Here is a 16,479-nt window from a genome sequence, read left to right as displayed (position 1 = left end):
AAGGGAGAGGTGGTAGTTAAAAAGACATTTTAGAGAACAATGGGTACACTCTTTCACATTAAATCTTGCTGTTCACATTACACAGCACATGTGCTTTCGTTACAAGGTCGCATGTTTCCTCTTATATTGAGGGCCTGCTGGTTTGGTGTGAGAGATCACTCACGCAGTGTCAGGCAACAGAATTCGGCTTGCAGGCAGCCATGGTAAGCCACAGTCTTTTGGCTTTTTTAACCTTCATAACGTGTGGGAATGGTTTCAAACAGCAGCGCCCTCATTTCCCATACCAAGTGGCCGTTGGGTTGGCCATTTAAAATGGGTTTGCAATTTAAAAGGAGGGGCTGCGGTTTCCGGGTTAACATGCAGCACAAACCCAACTAACCCCCCTTCCCTCCCCCCACCCCCTCCAATTCTCTGGGATGATCACTAACAGCGGGGAACATTTCTGTTCAGCAGAGCAGGAACGGGCACCTCTGAACGTCCCCTTAATAAAATCACCCTATTTCAACCAGGTGACCGTGAATGATATCACTCTCCTGAGGATAACAAAGAGAGATAAGAAATGGATGTTGTCTGCATACCAGCAAACACCGGGACCATACGCTGCCATGCTTTGTTATGCAATGATTTCAGACTATGTGCTACTGGCCTGGCGTGGTAAAGTGTCCTACCATGGAGGATGGAATAAGGCAGCCCTCCCCAGAAACCTTTTGCAAAGGCTTTGGGAGTACACCAAGGAGAGCTTTCTGGAGATGTCCCTGGAGGATTTCTGCTGCATCCCCTACACATTAACAGACTTTTCCAGTAGCTGTACTGGCCATGAATGCCAGGGCAAATTAATCATTAAACACGCTTGCTTTTAAACCGTGTGTAATATTTACAAAGGTACACTCACCAGAGGTGCCTTGTGTGCCCTCAGGGTCTGGGAGCATGCCTTGGGCGGATTCGGAGGTTACTGGTTCCAGGTCAAGGGTGAAAAATGTATCCTGACTGTTGGGGAAACTGGTTTCTCCACTTCCTTGCTGTGAGCTATCTTCCTCGTCCCCAAAACCTGCTTCCGTGTTTCATGATTCTCCATTGACGGAGTCAAAGCACAGGGTTGGGGTAGTGGTGGCTTCACCTCCTAGCATGGCATGCTGCTCAGCATAGAAGCGGCATGCCTGTGGCTCTGCCCCGGACCTTCCGTTTGCCTCTCTGGTTTTGTGGTAGGCTTGCCTTAGCTCCTTAATTTTCACACGGCATTGCTTTGTGTCCCTCTTATGGCCTCTGTCCTTCATGCCCTTTGAGACTTTTTCTAATGTTTTGGCAACAGAGTTCAGCTAGCACTGATTCGTCTCCCCATATGGCGAGCAGATCCCGTACCTCCCGTTCGGTCCATGCTGGAGCTCTTTTGCGATCCTGGGACTCCATCATGGTTACCTGTACTGATGAGCTCTGCATGTTCACCTGGGCTCTCCACCACGCTGGGCAAACAGGAAATTCAAAAAGACAGGGTCTTTTCCTGTCTACCTGGCCAGTGTATCCGAGTTGAGAGTGCTGTCCAGAGCGGTCACAATGGAGCACTCTGGGATAGCTCCTGGAGGCCAATACCGTCAAATTGCGTCCCTACTATCCGAAATCTGACCCGGAAAGGCCGGTTTCAGCGCTAATCCCCTCATCAGAGCTGGATTAAAGAAATCGATTTAAAGAGCCCTTTAAGTAAAAAAAAAAAAAGAGCTTTCGTCATGTGGACGGGTCCAGGCTTAAATTGAGGTAACGCTGCTAAATTCGACCTAAAATCATAGCGTAGACCAGCCCTAAGGCATCTTTATACTGGTATAACTGTGTCCATCTTAGGGGCTGTACCAGTATAATTGTTTCCGTAAAAATATCACCCCTCTAGCTGAAACAGTTATACCAGTACAAAAATTGTATAGAGCAGGCCTGAAAGCCCGATCCTCATTAACTCTAAGGCCCACATTTGGCAGCTCACTCACCTCGCACCACTGTCACTGCACGTGCTCCTAGGGCCCCTCAGATCCAGGAAGCCCCCTCATCTCCCCTGTGGTGGTGCCGGGAGGGGCTGCCATCACATGTACGCCTCCTCCCCTGCTGCTGCCCCTCACTGTAGCCTCATTGGGGGTGGGGGATGGAGCTGCCCTTTGCCCACCATGGGGCAGGAGCGGTGACTGCAGGTGGGGGGGGCCCCCTGTGCTGGTGGAGGGTCCTGCCAGAATAGGGAAGTCCAAGGCGGAAGGACAGGGTCAGGATCAGCCTGCCCTGACACTAGTGGTTGGGGGGCACTAGGACCCTGCGGCGGCAGTTGATGCTGGGAGCCACATGGGACAGCCACTGGCTTGAGGCCTGGACGCTCTGAGGCCAGGGAGAGGTGTGCGGGGGCAGCAAGTGGGGGTCAGGGGACAGACCCAGCCCCAAACATTGGTGGAACCGAGCCCCCGGGCCCTGAATATTGCTGGAGCCCGGGCACTACGGGCCCATATAACTCGCCGCCCCTGTCTAGAGCATAGAAGTGAATCTGGCCTAAAAGTCTGTAGTTATTGTCCATTCAAAAGAGAGTTTGCTAGATGGCAGAGACAGGTCTTTGTAATCAGTAGTAGGTTTATATTTATAAACCTTGGTAAATAATTAAACTTTATGAAAAGTTACACTAAAACCAGAAGCAGCCGCTAAATTAGGAACATCACTCTGTACTACTATCTGAGGATTACCAAATCCCTTACAAATATCAATGTGTTATAGCCTGGTTCCACTCTGAAAAATAGGCTTTGCAAAAAGTGGCATCAAGGGACTCCACGTCTACTGACTCTTGATGGTTTCCAGGTCAGGATTGCACAGTTTACAAATCAAGAGATTATTTTCCCTCAACTGATAGCCCTGCATATTCCACCTGGAATCTGAGAGGCAAACTTTCTCTCTTGGGCATCAGCACCAGTAATAAAGATTCTATAGGCCACATTAGACCCTCTCCTATCCTTGTGTAATTCCCTTGTTATCAATGGGTTTGCACAGGTGTAACTGTTTGGAATTTAGTAAACAATTCTGCTGCTGATTCACTGGAAGGAAAAGAATCTACACCACCTGTGTGAAGGAAGTGAAGCATTACTGTCTCCATTTTACAGCTGAGGAAACTGAGACACAGAGCTACTACAAGATATGACTGAGATCATGCAGGACATGTTTGTCCAAACTGGGAATGGAACCCAGATCCACCAGGTCCCAGCTTTGTGCACTGATCACAAAAAAACCCTCTTTTTTCGGGAATAACAATGAATGCAACACCTACGATAAGCACCATGCTAAAATGAGGGGACCTCACACTATTTCCAGAGCTAAATTGGCCTTAGAAAGCAGGTTCTTTGTCAGCAGATAACTTTTTTTAATACCACTGTGGTTCTGCTATGTCTAGCTTTCAAACCTGCCATAGTGAAACCACAGTATGGTGAAATGCTATTCCCTTTCAGAGTTTATTCAGCAGCAAGAGAAGGCCAAATGCAATAAAAGAGAATTACACAACAGTTCAGTCAACCTAAGGTCAAATTATGTCTACTGAAATCTCACTGTATTTAGGGACTGGCAAAGTAAGTCATTAATCCAATTAAGTAGACTTGCAGATAAATAACTCTTAAAACATATAATTGGATAAACTGGTTCTCTCTCAAAAATAACCTTTAATGAATTGACTTTGCTACTCTAACGCTAAGTTAATGGTTTTGAGCCTTTCCTATTGGGACATTGACCAGGACTACAGCGTCAAGTGGAACGGCAAGAGCATTAACCAAAATTGTAATCTCCTCAGCGTCAGCTTAGTTGCCATAGGGAGCAGTGGCAGATCTCATTTACCTGACACCCCTGGCCTTTCAATGTGTCCACTGCCTTTTTAATTGCTGGGTTCGGAGGCTCGCACACCTCTACCTGAGTCTTCACGTTGTGCTCAAAGTAGGGACCGATCAGAAAATAATTTTCACCCCATTCGTCAGTTGTAATTTTGGCTTTTGTCTGGATCACAGTGTAGATGCCACCAACTGTAAAAGAAAATCATAAGAGAGTATCATATTGAGATGGGTATAAGGTTCAAAATTCAGATCCAGGGTCAAACCTACCTGGCGGTATGGGTCAGGTCCACCTCCAGTTTAATTACTTTTCGTATTCACAATTCTGGGTGAAATCCTGGCCCTAGTAGTGAAGTAAATGGGGGGTTTGCCATTAACTTCAGTAGGCCCACAATTTCATCCCCTGTATTTAAAAATGGGATGTTCTCATATCCAGACCTCATGTGATAATTAAATGTTAATCCCATAGCACTTTGCCTAAGAGTGGGAGAGTTAGCTAAATATCTTGGCTAAATATCAATTGGGTCATTATATGTGACCTCCCCAAAGTTCTTCTATATGGACACAGTATACTTTCCACCCTCAACTGTTATTATCTGTTACACACCAACTGCTTACTATTCTATTCTGTTTTTTTAATGTCATGCCCACTTATGTGGAATCAGTGCATTGTGTTATTCTCATCCTTATGTCTGGCTGTCCCCTATCTATAAAGCACACAACAAAAATTTTGGATCTGCACATCCCTGGAAAGTTCAGATTGGGGGGGATTCAAACACTATGGCTCAGGGCCATTCCTATATTTTCTATGCCTAATCTAGTGGTTGGCTATAGGGTATATCTAAACTTTTTGCTTTGGCAGTTGTCATTTTTAAAGCTAATTCCTTGTGATGAGGATGCCTGAACATTGAGAATTGGACAGACAAACCCCAATTTATTACACACAAGCCACTAGAAAGCATCAGGCAGTAATGACTTTCAGCTGCTACTGACCTGAGCTGAATTTGAAATAATGTCTTTAAAGAAAAAGGCACTGTATTCCATCACTAACATAAAGAGCCCTTAATGTTTTAATTTCTATAACATCTTCCACTGATCTCAATGTCTACAACACCTTTCAATGATATGTTACACATTATATACACAAACAACACACAATACCACATTAGCAAGTAAATAACAAAGTTAACAGATCATTAAAATGAAAGGACTGAGAGACAGGACTGCAGATCTTTTATGGGAGGGAATTCCACCATACCATGGACCAAGATGAACAGAAGCATAGTGTTTAGATGCAACAAAAGGAAAGGAAGGAGGAAGAACAGATAAATCAAAGTCTAGGTATAAACTACATGCCAGAGACCCGATTCACTACTGCATCAGTCCACTTTTACACTGGCTTAGCTTCACTGAATTAAATTGAAATAAGTCAACAGTGAATAAAGCCCAAGGGGCATACCCAGGAACCATATTTACCATATTTAACATATACGAGGGCGCTGAAGATCAGAGAGGTTTAACTAATTGCAACAAAATTAACCTAATAGCCACTATATGATTTGAACTGACCCAAATGCAGAAGCCAAATGAGCTACTAGAACTGTATTGTAATGCCCCGACTGTGTCATGAATTATTTGCTAAGGCTATAGATGTTTTATAAGGGCCCAATGCTGTGATTCTTTCTAAATATTAAGGGCCAAATTTTTAAAGGTATTTTACAAATCTGACCCTTCATTTACCAGGAAGCCAATGGGAGCTGAGGTTGCTCAGCACTTTGGAGGATTAGGTCCATGATTAATTAAAATGGATCAGCTGACATCTGCCGCAAACCTTTTGCCAAATCTGATTTCCCTTCAGTACTGTGGAATTTTACCTTTTTTTAATTATGCCCCTATAGAATGCATGTACAGCTGATGAACATATGAACAGGCCTCTGGGCCTGCAAATCAATAATTGGAAACTTTCAGACTGGAAATAAGCTATACATTTTTATCAGTGAAGGTAATTAACAACTGCAACAGTTTACCAAGGGTACAGTGTTTCTCTATCACTTGCAAATGTTAAATCCGCATTGGATGTTTTTCTACAAGTTCTGTTCTAGGAATTATTTTGGGGAAGTTCTGTGGCCTGTGTTATACTGGAGTTCAGACTAGATGGTCACGGTGGTCTGTTCTAGCCTGGGAATCTATGAATGTATGAAAAAGTATAGATACAATTATCTAGTTTGCATTTATAAGATTTATGTGCACACTTAAAAGTTAGCCCCTACATTAAAATCCTGTTCTTTAAAAATAGCCCACCTTGTGAGGAGTGCAAACAAAGAAACATCTGAAAGACTGAAGATCCATAGAGTCATAACTAAAACAATAACATGTTATGGTGCTTAACAGCCATAGCATTTAGGTCTTACAATAAAAACAATGCAGCTAAAATTTCATAAAATAAATATGAACAATTATTAAAATTGATCATAATGCAACAAAAGAAGAGTCTTTGCTCATGTTTAAAAATGTCGGTAGCAAATCTATAGCTCAGATGGTGAAGTTGCAGAAATAAAGATATAGCCAGCCCCAGTTCTTCCCTTACAAGTCATTAGGACCAGAAACCTAAGAAGCTGGCCTGTAGTCAGCAGTCGATATGATGATTGTTTAATTTGGATCAGGATTTAGGCAGATCCTGTGTGGTGGTGACACTGTGCAGCATAGGCTGGGTTCCTCAGTCTGCAAGCTGAGAGAGAGAGAGTACTGTATCTAAGTAATTTGTCTAAACACAGGAGTTGCATCTCAAACTATACTGATATAGTTAAAGCAGTACAAATCCCAACTGTAGATTCAGTTATAAAAGTACTTTTGTTGATACTCCCATTCCCTTACAGGAATAAGGGTAAGTTATACTGATCTAAGGCACCTTTATCGGACCTCTGGTGTCCGTGCCTTGCGTGCTCTAACGATCCCCAGAATCTGTGTTGGCAGGGGCTTTTTGTTCCTGGTAGGTTCAACCATACTGGATTGGTCTGTGGGGGAGGGGCCAGACAAAACAGACACCCTGGTCCTCCAGGTTGGGGTTAGGCACAGGGCTAACAACTCTGTCCAGTAAAAAACAAAATATGTTACAGAAACAGCGATGGTGAAATCGACCATTACTGTGTGAGATGGCCTTCAGGAGTCAATGACCTGTATGACTGCCAGTTGTGAAAGCTGAAAGGAAGCCACGGGCATGAAGACAAAAACCAAACTTGTTTTTTGGAATGAACAGACAATGTATGAAACAGGGAAGCTAGCTCAGGTCACAGCAGAGATGAGACGCTCCAGCTTACACATCCTGGGTATCAGTGAGAGCAGATGGACCAGATCAAGAAGATTAACAGCAGCCTCGGGAGAAACTTTGCTGTATTCTGGATGGGATGATGGACACCATGAGGGTGTTGCCATCCTCTTGCCATCCCCAGAGTAGCAATAAGATGCACACCCAAAGGCAAGTGAAAATGAGGCCGCCCGAAAACAACATTACGAAGAGCTGTGGAAGCTGAGCTGAAAAACCAGGGGCACAGTTGGGGAACAACCGAAAGACTTATCAGAAACAGACAGGAGTGGAGCAGCTTCATTGCTGCCCTAAATGCCAGAGGTGTAATGGGAACATGATGATGATGAAGGCACCTTTATACCAGTATACCTGGCTCTATTCTAGGAGTTGTACTGGTATAACACTATTTCATTAAAAAGATTGTACGCGTAACCAAAATAGTTACACTAGTGCAAAACCTGGGTGTAGACTAGGTCTCAAGGAGTGACCCAACTGCCATTGACTTTAGTGGTGCAAGACTGGGCCCCGATTATCCAGCAGCCTCAGCAAAGAAGCTGTTTTCTGTTTCCTACACCTGAGTCCTGTTTCTTCTCTGTGGCAAAGGACCCAGTCTTGGGATCAGCATTATACTTTGGGAAGCAGCCACTTAAAGGGCTACAGGGAGACATTTTCAAAAGGTAGGAATGGCATTGATGCACCCAATGCACACTGAAAGGTGCTGCCATTTCTATCTTTGAAAACCTTTCCTTAAACTCAAGAAACACAACAGGAAGCAGCCAGTTAGGGAATGGAGCTGAGGGTGGGTTACATCCTCTTGCTGCCAACTCCAATCACATTTCTGCGGATGCATTCTGCACCAGCTGCAGGTGATAGATCAGCTCCTTACGGAGCCCAGTACAGAGTTTGTTGTAGTAATCCCGACGCAACGTCGCCAAAGTATGCATCACGGTTACCAGGTCAGTGCGCGTCATTCCTAAGATGATAAAACTGGCTTTGATCTTGTTAGCACGTGAAAGACTGGGAAGGTGTCGGTGACTAAGATGAACAAGGGGGAAAGAAGAGGGCTGATCACAGTGCACGCCTCATTCTGTACTATGCTACATCATGTCAGTCTATCTGACAGTAGGGCAAGTACAATTGCAATGCATTGTTTTACTACCTTCATTACAATAAGGATTGAGAACTTTAAAAAAAAAATAAGGTTTTGATTTTGAAGAACGCAGTAAAATCTGCAGAAAGAACTTGCCATGAAACCTGTGCATTATCTGGCCCCAGACATTTCAGTTGTCCCTCTGTTACCATGTGAACATGTGACTCGTGAGGCACGGATGTCTCTGCATACATGTGTAAGAGAGCTGGGCATGGGCGACGAGTTCTATGGGCCCGTGGTGCCTGGGCACCAGGAATATTCCTGGTGCCCAGGGCACAATGGGCCCGGCTTCAGCACTGGTTTCTCCCTCGGCCCCACCTTTTGCCCCCGGGTGCCCTCCCCCCCGCATCCCCCGGGCCATTTAAAACAGCCCGGGGCCCCCACTCATCATGGCAGTGCAGCAGAGCTGAGCGGCTTCCTGCCTGCTCACTCCACGTGGCTGCCAGCCCCTCCCTGCAGCCCCTGTCCTGCCCCAAGCACCCCTGAAGCCAATAGGAAGCTGCGGGGGCAGTGCCTGGGGGTAGCAGCACATGGAGGCACCCCAGCCCGCCCTGCCTAGGAATCCGAGGTAAACACCGCACCCACCCCAATTCCCTCCCAGAGCCGGCAACCCCCCTTTCCCACACCCCCTCCTGCTCCCAAACTCCCTCCCAGAGCCTGCACCCAAACTCCCTCCCAGAGCCTTAGGCAGGTGTGGGGTGGAGTATGGGGGGTGGGCTCTGGGCGTTCTGGACACCACCAAAATTTCTACAAACCTGCTGCCCCTGGGCATAGGAAGTTGGTACATGCAATTATATGCACGTGGACATGCTGGACATGCCTCAAAGAAAAAGACAGGAGGGGAAGAGTTGACCAGTGGCTGGAGTAATTTATTATACATGGAAATTCCAGTTCATACCCTGAAGAGACGTCATACAAAGTTTCTTTCAGAAGGCACTGTTAGCTACTTTGAATTCACTGAAACTACTGTGTAAATAAGCAGTCCATTACTCACTCTATTGACTGCAGAATCTGGTCCAAAGTGAAAATGGTTGGAAAACGTCAGTCTTTAATTAGTTTCAGAATTCCAATAAGCCTGCTGATTCTTTCCTAATATGGAGTTTTAGGGTATCAATTAAAACTCCTTCCCAATCAAATGAAATGTAACAAAACACCCCATGATTTTCTTGAGCAGTTTATACATGCTTCTGGCAGCAACATCTGAAAACCTATTTTCAGATGCCAGCTTTATAAAAACAATGAAATGAAAGATGGACACAAATTTTGGATCTCAATCTCAAATTCCCCCAAATTCTAAGGTGTTTAGATCTGACAGTTTTGGTCTGGCTCATTATAGAGATAGCAGGTTAACTGCAAATTTTGGATACATGTCTGGTTTTGGATTCTGACATCCACTGAAGCTTAGTGTTATTCAGAACTCGATCTGAACTTTGTGGTTTGGGGCAATCTCTAGTTTAGGAGGCCACATACTTTAGCCCTAAAGTTACTCTCTGTTGACAGCATGTGTAGACTGATGTACAAAGTTCAGATTTATGCTTAGCGTACACTAAAATCAATGTCCCACCATTCCACTGAAAACATTTTGTTATGCAAATTGATATTAGTCTAGCAGTCCTCCCACTGACACTGGCAACTTAGGGGCAAATTCACCAGTTTATTGATGCGATACATCTCTGTGTTTTGATATTAACCTTCACCAAATAATAATGGGGGGTTTGCTGGAACTTACTTTTTTCCTTATTTTACTCTCCCTTCTCCTCCTTTTTTCTGTTCCTTCATTTGTTTTCTTTCCTTCTTTCTAAACAACTAGTGTATCATCTGTCTGTTTCTATGTGTGCTTCAGAGCAGGTCAAAAAACATGCCAAGAAAAAGATCCAAGAAACAAAAATTAAATTGTTCCCTTCAAAAGTATTCAGTTTTGACCACAAATTTTGAAATTTAATTTCAGTGGGGTAAAAATAAACAACCTCTCACTTTTGTTTTTGCTGTTTTGTTTTTTTTTAAATTCCCGCCTTTTCTAAATAGAGTAATAAGAGAAAATAAATAAGTGAAATAAGAAAAGAAAAGAAAAAACCCTCTCTCTCACTTATTTCCCTAACAGAGAGAGAGAGAGATTTTTCCCACTAAAACAAAAATTTTGAAATATTTTGTTTAGAATTTTTTTTTAAAAGGACGAAAAGGATGAAAACAGATTTTTTATGAGAAAGTGTTTATTTAATTGAAAAGGCATTTTTGTCAAACAAATTTTGCTGAATTTTTTTTAAAACCAGTTTTAGTTTTCATCCTTCCAGTCTAAATTCTCCTTCTCATCTTTCTCCGTGTTGTGCTCTTCCCATTCTATTTTTAAACTCCTAGGAGTTACTCAGATACTATAGTGGTGGGGCTCATGCATACCTAAATAAATAGATACATCAATTACACGCACACAATGTACCCACCACTCATTCACTTGAGTCCCTCACCCCAAAAAACTAATACCACCCCCATCCCTGAAGGTGAGAGGGAAGAAAGAGCTACAGAGGAACAGCTGGTGGAAAGGAAGGAGCCAGAGAGATGGGAAGAAATGGTACACAGAGAAATGGAGGTAGAGACTGAAGCTGGTGTGTGGAATGGGGAATGAGCTCTTCTCCAGGCAACTTTGCTTTTTAAGATTAAAGGAACAATGTTCCAGAAGCACTGTAATGGGCCCTGTAATGGGCCTGAATACTAATGGGTTTATATTTAGGTAGTGATAAGAACTGGTCACCTGCCTAGAGGTGGTTGGTTTTTTATTTTGTTCTGGTTTTTTTTGAGCATTGTACCACTTTATATCTTTCTTTGTTTATAAAATGGATCGAATAATACAGACAATATGCAAAGAGATGCTAATATAAATATTAATCAAACATCTCAATAAGTATAGTTATCAACTTCATAAAGTGATTAAAAACTTCCTCATCAAAGCAATGGAAACCTCACTAATCTAGGCTAATGACTATGGCAAGTAACAAAATTAGTCTGTAAGAGACAAATTCTCATCCTCCCTGAGCAGCTTGAGCAAATTGACTTTTGCTGAGGACATACAAGGAGGTTTAAAGGGATGGGGCAAGGACGATGAGGAATTGTGCAGCCTCTCCACGGATGCTGCTGCAGTCTTTATTAGTGGCCTATAACATCTATCTATTACACATTTCCACATGTGTACTATAAGGTGGGCGCACAAATGGTTGGAAAAGGTTCCTAAGAGAGTAGTTATGAATGGTTTACAGTCAAGCTGGGAGAGCGTATCAAGTGAGGTCCCAGAGGGATCTGTCCTGGGTCTGGTTCTATTCAATAATTTCATAAATGATTTGGATAATGGCTTAGAGAGTAGACTTATAAAGTTTGTGTACAATACCAAGCTGGGAGGGGTTGCAAGCTCTTTGGAGGACACGATTAGAATTAAAATTGGTCATGACAAACTGGAGAAATGGTCTGAAACAAATAAGATGAAACTGAATAAGGATAAATGCAGAGTAGGACACTTAGGAAGGAATGTCCAATTGCACAAATATAAAATGGGAAAATGACTGCCTAGGGAGGAGTACTGCAGAAGAGGATCTGGCCAGGGGTTATTGTTGATCAAAACTAAATATGAGTCAATAATGTGATACTGTTGCAAAATAAGCAATCATTCTGGATTATATTAACAGGAGTGTTGTAAGCAAGTAATTCTTTCACTCTGCTCAGCACTGGTAAGGCCTCAACTAGAGTACTGTGTCCAGTTCCAGGCACCATACTTCAAGAAAGATGTGGACATATTGGCAAAAGTCAGAGGACAGCAACAACCAACATGAATGATGAAAGGTCTAGACAACAAGACTTATGAGGAAAGATTGAAAAAAACTGGGGTTGTTTAGTCTGGAGAAGAGAGAAGTCTGAGGGGGGACATGATAGTCTTCAAGTATGTACAGGTTGTTACAAAGAGGTGGGTGATAATTTGTTCTCCTTAACCACTAAGTACAGGATAAGAAGTAATGGGCTTAAAAACAGAAAGGGAGATTTAGGTTAGAGACCTTGGGAAAAACTTGCTAACTGTAAGGGTAGCTAAGCATTGGAACAAATTAGCTAGGGAGGTTGCAGAATCTCCTTCATTTGCAGGTTTTTAAAATCAGTAAACAAACACCTGTCATGGATGGTCTCTAGAAGATAATACTTAGTACTGCCTCAGTGCAAGGAACTGAACTAGGAGATCTATCAAGGTCCCTTCCAGTCCTACATTTCTATGAATCTATTGAGGCTTTAGACAATAGATCCATGTAGTTTGTGGCCACTCTACATAATGCTCTGTCCTTTCCCTAGCTGGCACCAAAACCCTCCCTCCGTGCTACAGAGGAGAGAGCCAATGTGGAGCACTGCTTTGCAGCATGTAAGGTGCATGACTTCCATGGCCTGCCCCTCTTGTTTCACTTCAGCAATAGACATGTGCAGTTCTACTGCTTTCCAGGCCAGGAACCTTCTGCAAAAGGGAGTGATTTTCCCCTAAACAAACAAGCATAATAAAAAAGCAAGGAAGCTCATGCATTACAAGTTACCCATCCAGCTTAGTGAACAAAATGTATCATTCATTTTAAATTATTCATGATACGACTTCAAAGGACACTAGTATATATTGTGCTTACATTTGGGTGACTAGTTCTTGTTTACATCAATATTTATGGAAGAGTTTTGATTTGTGCAAATTTGGACATTAGAATGCTAGAAATGCTCACTCTGCCACCCTACATGTAATATCTTTACTGGTCTGGGAACGAGGGTGTTAAATGGAGAAGATGAAAGACTACTGAATGATTTCAAATAAATACAAGTGAGCTATCTCTCAGCATGAGCAGTAGCAAGGAGAAGAACTATGAAGGGGGGAGGATCAGAAAGACCTACAGCAACAGAGATTTCTCCAGGAACTACTGCTGTTTATAAAAGTGAGGTCACCCTATCAGGAAACAGTATCAAAGCACATGACTTAGATGGCCCAAACACACAGGCAAAATATTCGCTACTTGAAGGAGCACAAGCTACAAAGAGTTTGCAAAAAACATTTGCTCAAATATATATTAATATATCAAATATATAATAATTAGATCAAGTACTTCAAACCAGGATGGGTTAAGGGACAATTTGTAAGAAGGCTCTGATGTAAGGTAAAGAATCATTTGCTATGGATAATTCAATCAGTTCTAAGATTCAGGTTGACAAAGTATAAGGTCATTACTTGGTGAAACTATTAGGACATTCTGTTCAAACTTGTTGAGTTCCAAATAATTTAATTGGACTGGATTAGTAGGGTAAATCTGTGTAGCTTCACTGAAGTCAGCAAAGCTAAATCAATGAGAGTATGGCCTATTATGTGCTTTGTAAATGCACAGAAAGAATTTACACTGTGGATTTAAATTATACATTATATTGAACCCTTTGATTTAGCCAGATTTCTGCTGCCATCTACCTGTCAATTGCTTGCCATGCACATTGGTAAAAATAAGCACTTTACTTGCAAAATACTCCAGGTAGAATGTTAACCCTAAGGCTATCTGTTCCTCTCACTTACATTTGTCCTTTAGGGTTCAGATGTTACAGATTACAATCTATTCCTCAACTAATCTTCTCTTTATTTATCCCCACAGGCAGCAAGATACACAATGTCAATCATTGACTCGTAGTAACTCATTTATGCTGCAACATTACTACCTTTCCCCCTTTGCTGAACTCAAGCTGCTTTGTTGAAGTAGGACAGCTCTATTAGCACTTTAAATCTGAAGTTACTCTGGCAGAGAGGTCATATTAGCTAGAGCAATGTGCAGAGTTCAAATATGATCACATGCACCAACCGTGAAAGCTCTCACGCAATGGCTGCCTTTAGGCATGCTTGTAAATATTTGGCTAGATTTTTAACTGGTGTAAACTGATGCAGCCCCACTGACTTCTCGGTTCTACTCCTGACTTCAGCAGAGCTATGTCATTCTCAACTGGTGTAAATTATGGCTTTCTGCAAGGGAAGGCCGAAGAAAATCACTGCACTTGAATGTACTGTCTTACAAATGCTTATTTTCATGCTTTGCATTCCCAAAGATTTTGCATCAGTTAAAAAAATAAAAGTCTCACGTACATATACATCATAGCAATACAAAGAGAGGAACGGCCATATATCTACGCACACATATGCGCAACACTTACACGCTCACCCATATTTTTGTGATTGGTGCCCAAAAGTCTGTACATGGACAAATACACATACATGGGTTACTCACATGCATTCTGAATAAGCACACACAGACATAGCACATATACAATCACATATGCTTTCATGCTCACACATGTACAGAGTGACACACTTCTTTTGATACAATTTCCTAAGCTCTCCTTCTGAATAAAACATCTAGCTGCATTTATGAAGCATTCATTTCCACAGTTCCCACTTAATAACATTTGCATCCAGTCCCTACACACACACACACACACACACACACACACACACAACCAACCCCAAAAACAATCAAATTAACATGTAAAGTGCTGTACAGACCTTTATTGGTAACTTCCCAAGCGACTTCAAAGAGCAATAAATCCTCCACTGGCAGGTCTTCATCCTCCCACTGAGGAAGCCCATTAAGAGAGGTCACAGACAGTGATCTAACCAGAGGCATTTTGCTTCAGCGTTTAGCTCTTACAGTGCAGGCTGCAATCTTTATTAAATTTATAGTTATTTTTGTTTCTCTCTTTGGTTTTGATTGGCAAAATCTGCCTGAGAGCTGGGGTTGGCAGAGCAAATTTACTCCACTAGCTGGGAGCTAATGGGTTTAAACTGTCTGCCTACAAGTATTAAACTGGCTCAGTGAAATCCCATGGACTTGCCAGGCAGCTGTTGGCAGAGATAGGAATTCAAAGCTGATCCAAGCAGGTCTTGGCTGTTCTGGGGGCAGGCCTCTTTCTCAGAGGAAGGCAAAGAGCAGCATCAGGTTTCTCAGCCACAGCTTTCAATATCCACCAGACTCAGGAATAAGTGAAACTCATCAGCACGTCCCCTAGGGAAGACCTATAAATTTGCCACCTGAGTTGAGCCCTGCCCCTTATGGCTCCCATCAAGACCCACCCCTTCATGTTACACTCACTGATCTCTATCATGCACCTAACCAACATGATATCTAGGCACTTTCATGGATTTGGTTTCAGGGCTTTCAAATTTAAATATTTGTCATCACCTCTAACAAAAGTTCCAGGAGATTTAATTAAGTTTACCAAATCCACCTCCTTCTTCTGTTGCTTTGCTAGCCCTAGTTCCCCCTAGCCCCACACACAGGCTTCTCTCTGGCTCTGCTAGGGTCCGACCCAAACTCCAATGAGGTTAATGAACTGGCTTTGGATCAGACCCCTAAGCCTGCTTCAGTAAAGCACTTAAACACATACTTAACTTTAACGACATGCTTGAGTGTTTTCCTGAATACAGGTGATTTCCTGAATCAGGGCCCTAATTCCTCCACTGGAGTTTCACTCCAGTTTTCTTAGCACTCATGCGTCTCTTTTTCTGGCTTCCTTCTGGCGTGGTTTTATGTAAGTTCTATAGTAATGATCTGGAAGAAGAACTAAATAAAACCTGCATTAAATTCACAGATATATTAAATAGTATGGTCTAGTAGTTTAAAAAAACTAGGACTCGTCTCTAAGTCAAGTTTCAGGGATCTATTCCACCCTCTCCAATGATTCACTTTGTGTCTTTGTGTCTCTGAATAAGTCATTTCTAACTCAGTTTCCCTATCTGCAATATAGGGGCATCAAATAATACATCTCAAGGGAGATAGTGAGACTAACTTCAGAATGTTTGTCCAGTATTTTGGAATATTTGCAAGTATTTAAGTACAAATTACATTAAAATAATAATATTATTACAACTGTGATTATTTAAATAAACCAGGTGTTATTATTAGTGCTTATTGTTTATTTAACAATTTGTCCCCAGGTGTGTAGGGACAAAAGCTAGTCAAAGTCTCAATAAAAAAAAGAACGTCCAATTTTTCCCCATTTCTCAGCAAGCTATGGAACTACTGGTCAACGTCTTTAAAAGTGCAAAATGATGATGAAAGTTGTCATCAAAATGTTATAGTTCAATTAAAAAGGAGGAGGAATAATCATGAAAATTCACATGTTTTTTCTGTTTTGTGACAAGCTCTAGTGATCACAGATTTTAAAAA

At 42.3% G+C, this 16,479-nt stretch overlaps 1 protein-coding gene across 1 annotated transcript in view; it reads right to left on the bottom strand.

The window, feature by feature from the left end:
• Positions 1-15,297, bottom strand: part of GYS2 (glycogen synthase 2) — a 79,472-nt gene extending 64,175 nt beyond the window's left edge. The window contains exons 1-2 of the mRNA XM_054036875.1: positions 14,817-15,297; positions 3,838-4,019 (exon numbers count right to left, since the gene is read on the bottom strand). Coding sequence (XP_053892850.1) covers positions 3,838-4,019; positions 14,817-14,937 — 303 coding nt within the window. The 5' untranslated portion in view covers positions 14,938-15,297. The remainder of the gene's footprint in view (positions 1-3,837; positions 4,020-14,816) is intronic.
• Between the last annotated feature and the right edge of the window lie 1,182 nt (positions 15,298-16,479).

This window comes from Malaclemys terrapin, chromosome 1 (genome assembly GCF_027887155.1).
Source record: "Malaclemys terrapin pileata isolate rMalTer1 chromosome 1, rMalTer1.hap1, whole genome shotgun sequence".
NCBI classification, from domain to species: Eukaryota; Metazoa; Chordata; order Testudines; family Emydidae; genus Malaclemys; species Malaclemys terrapin.
This window is presented reverse-complemented; position numbering and strand designations above follow the sequence as displayed.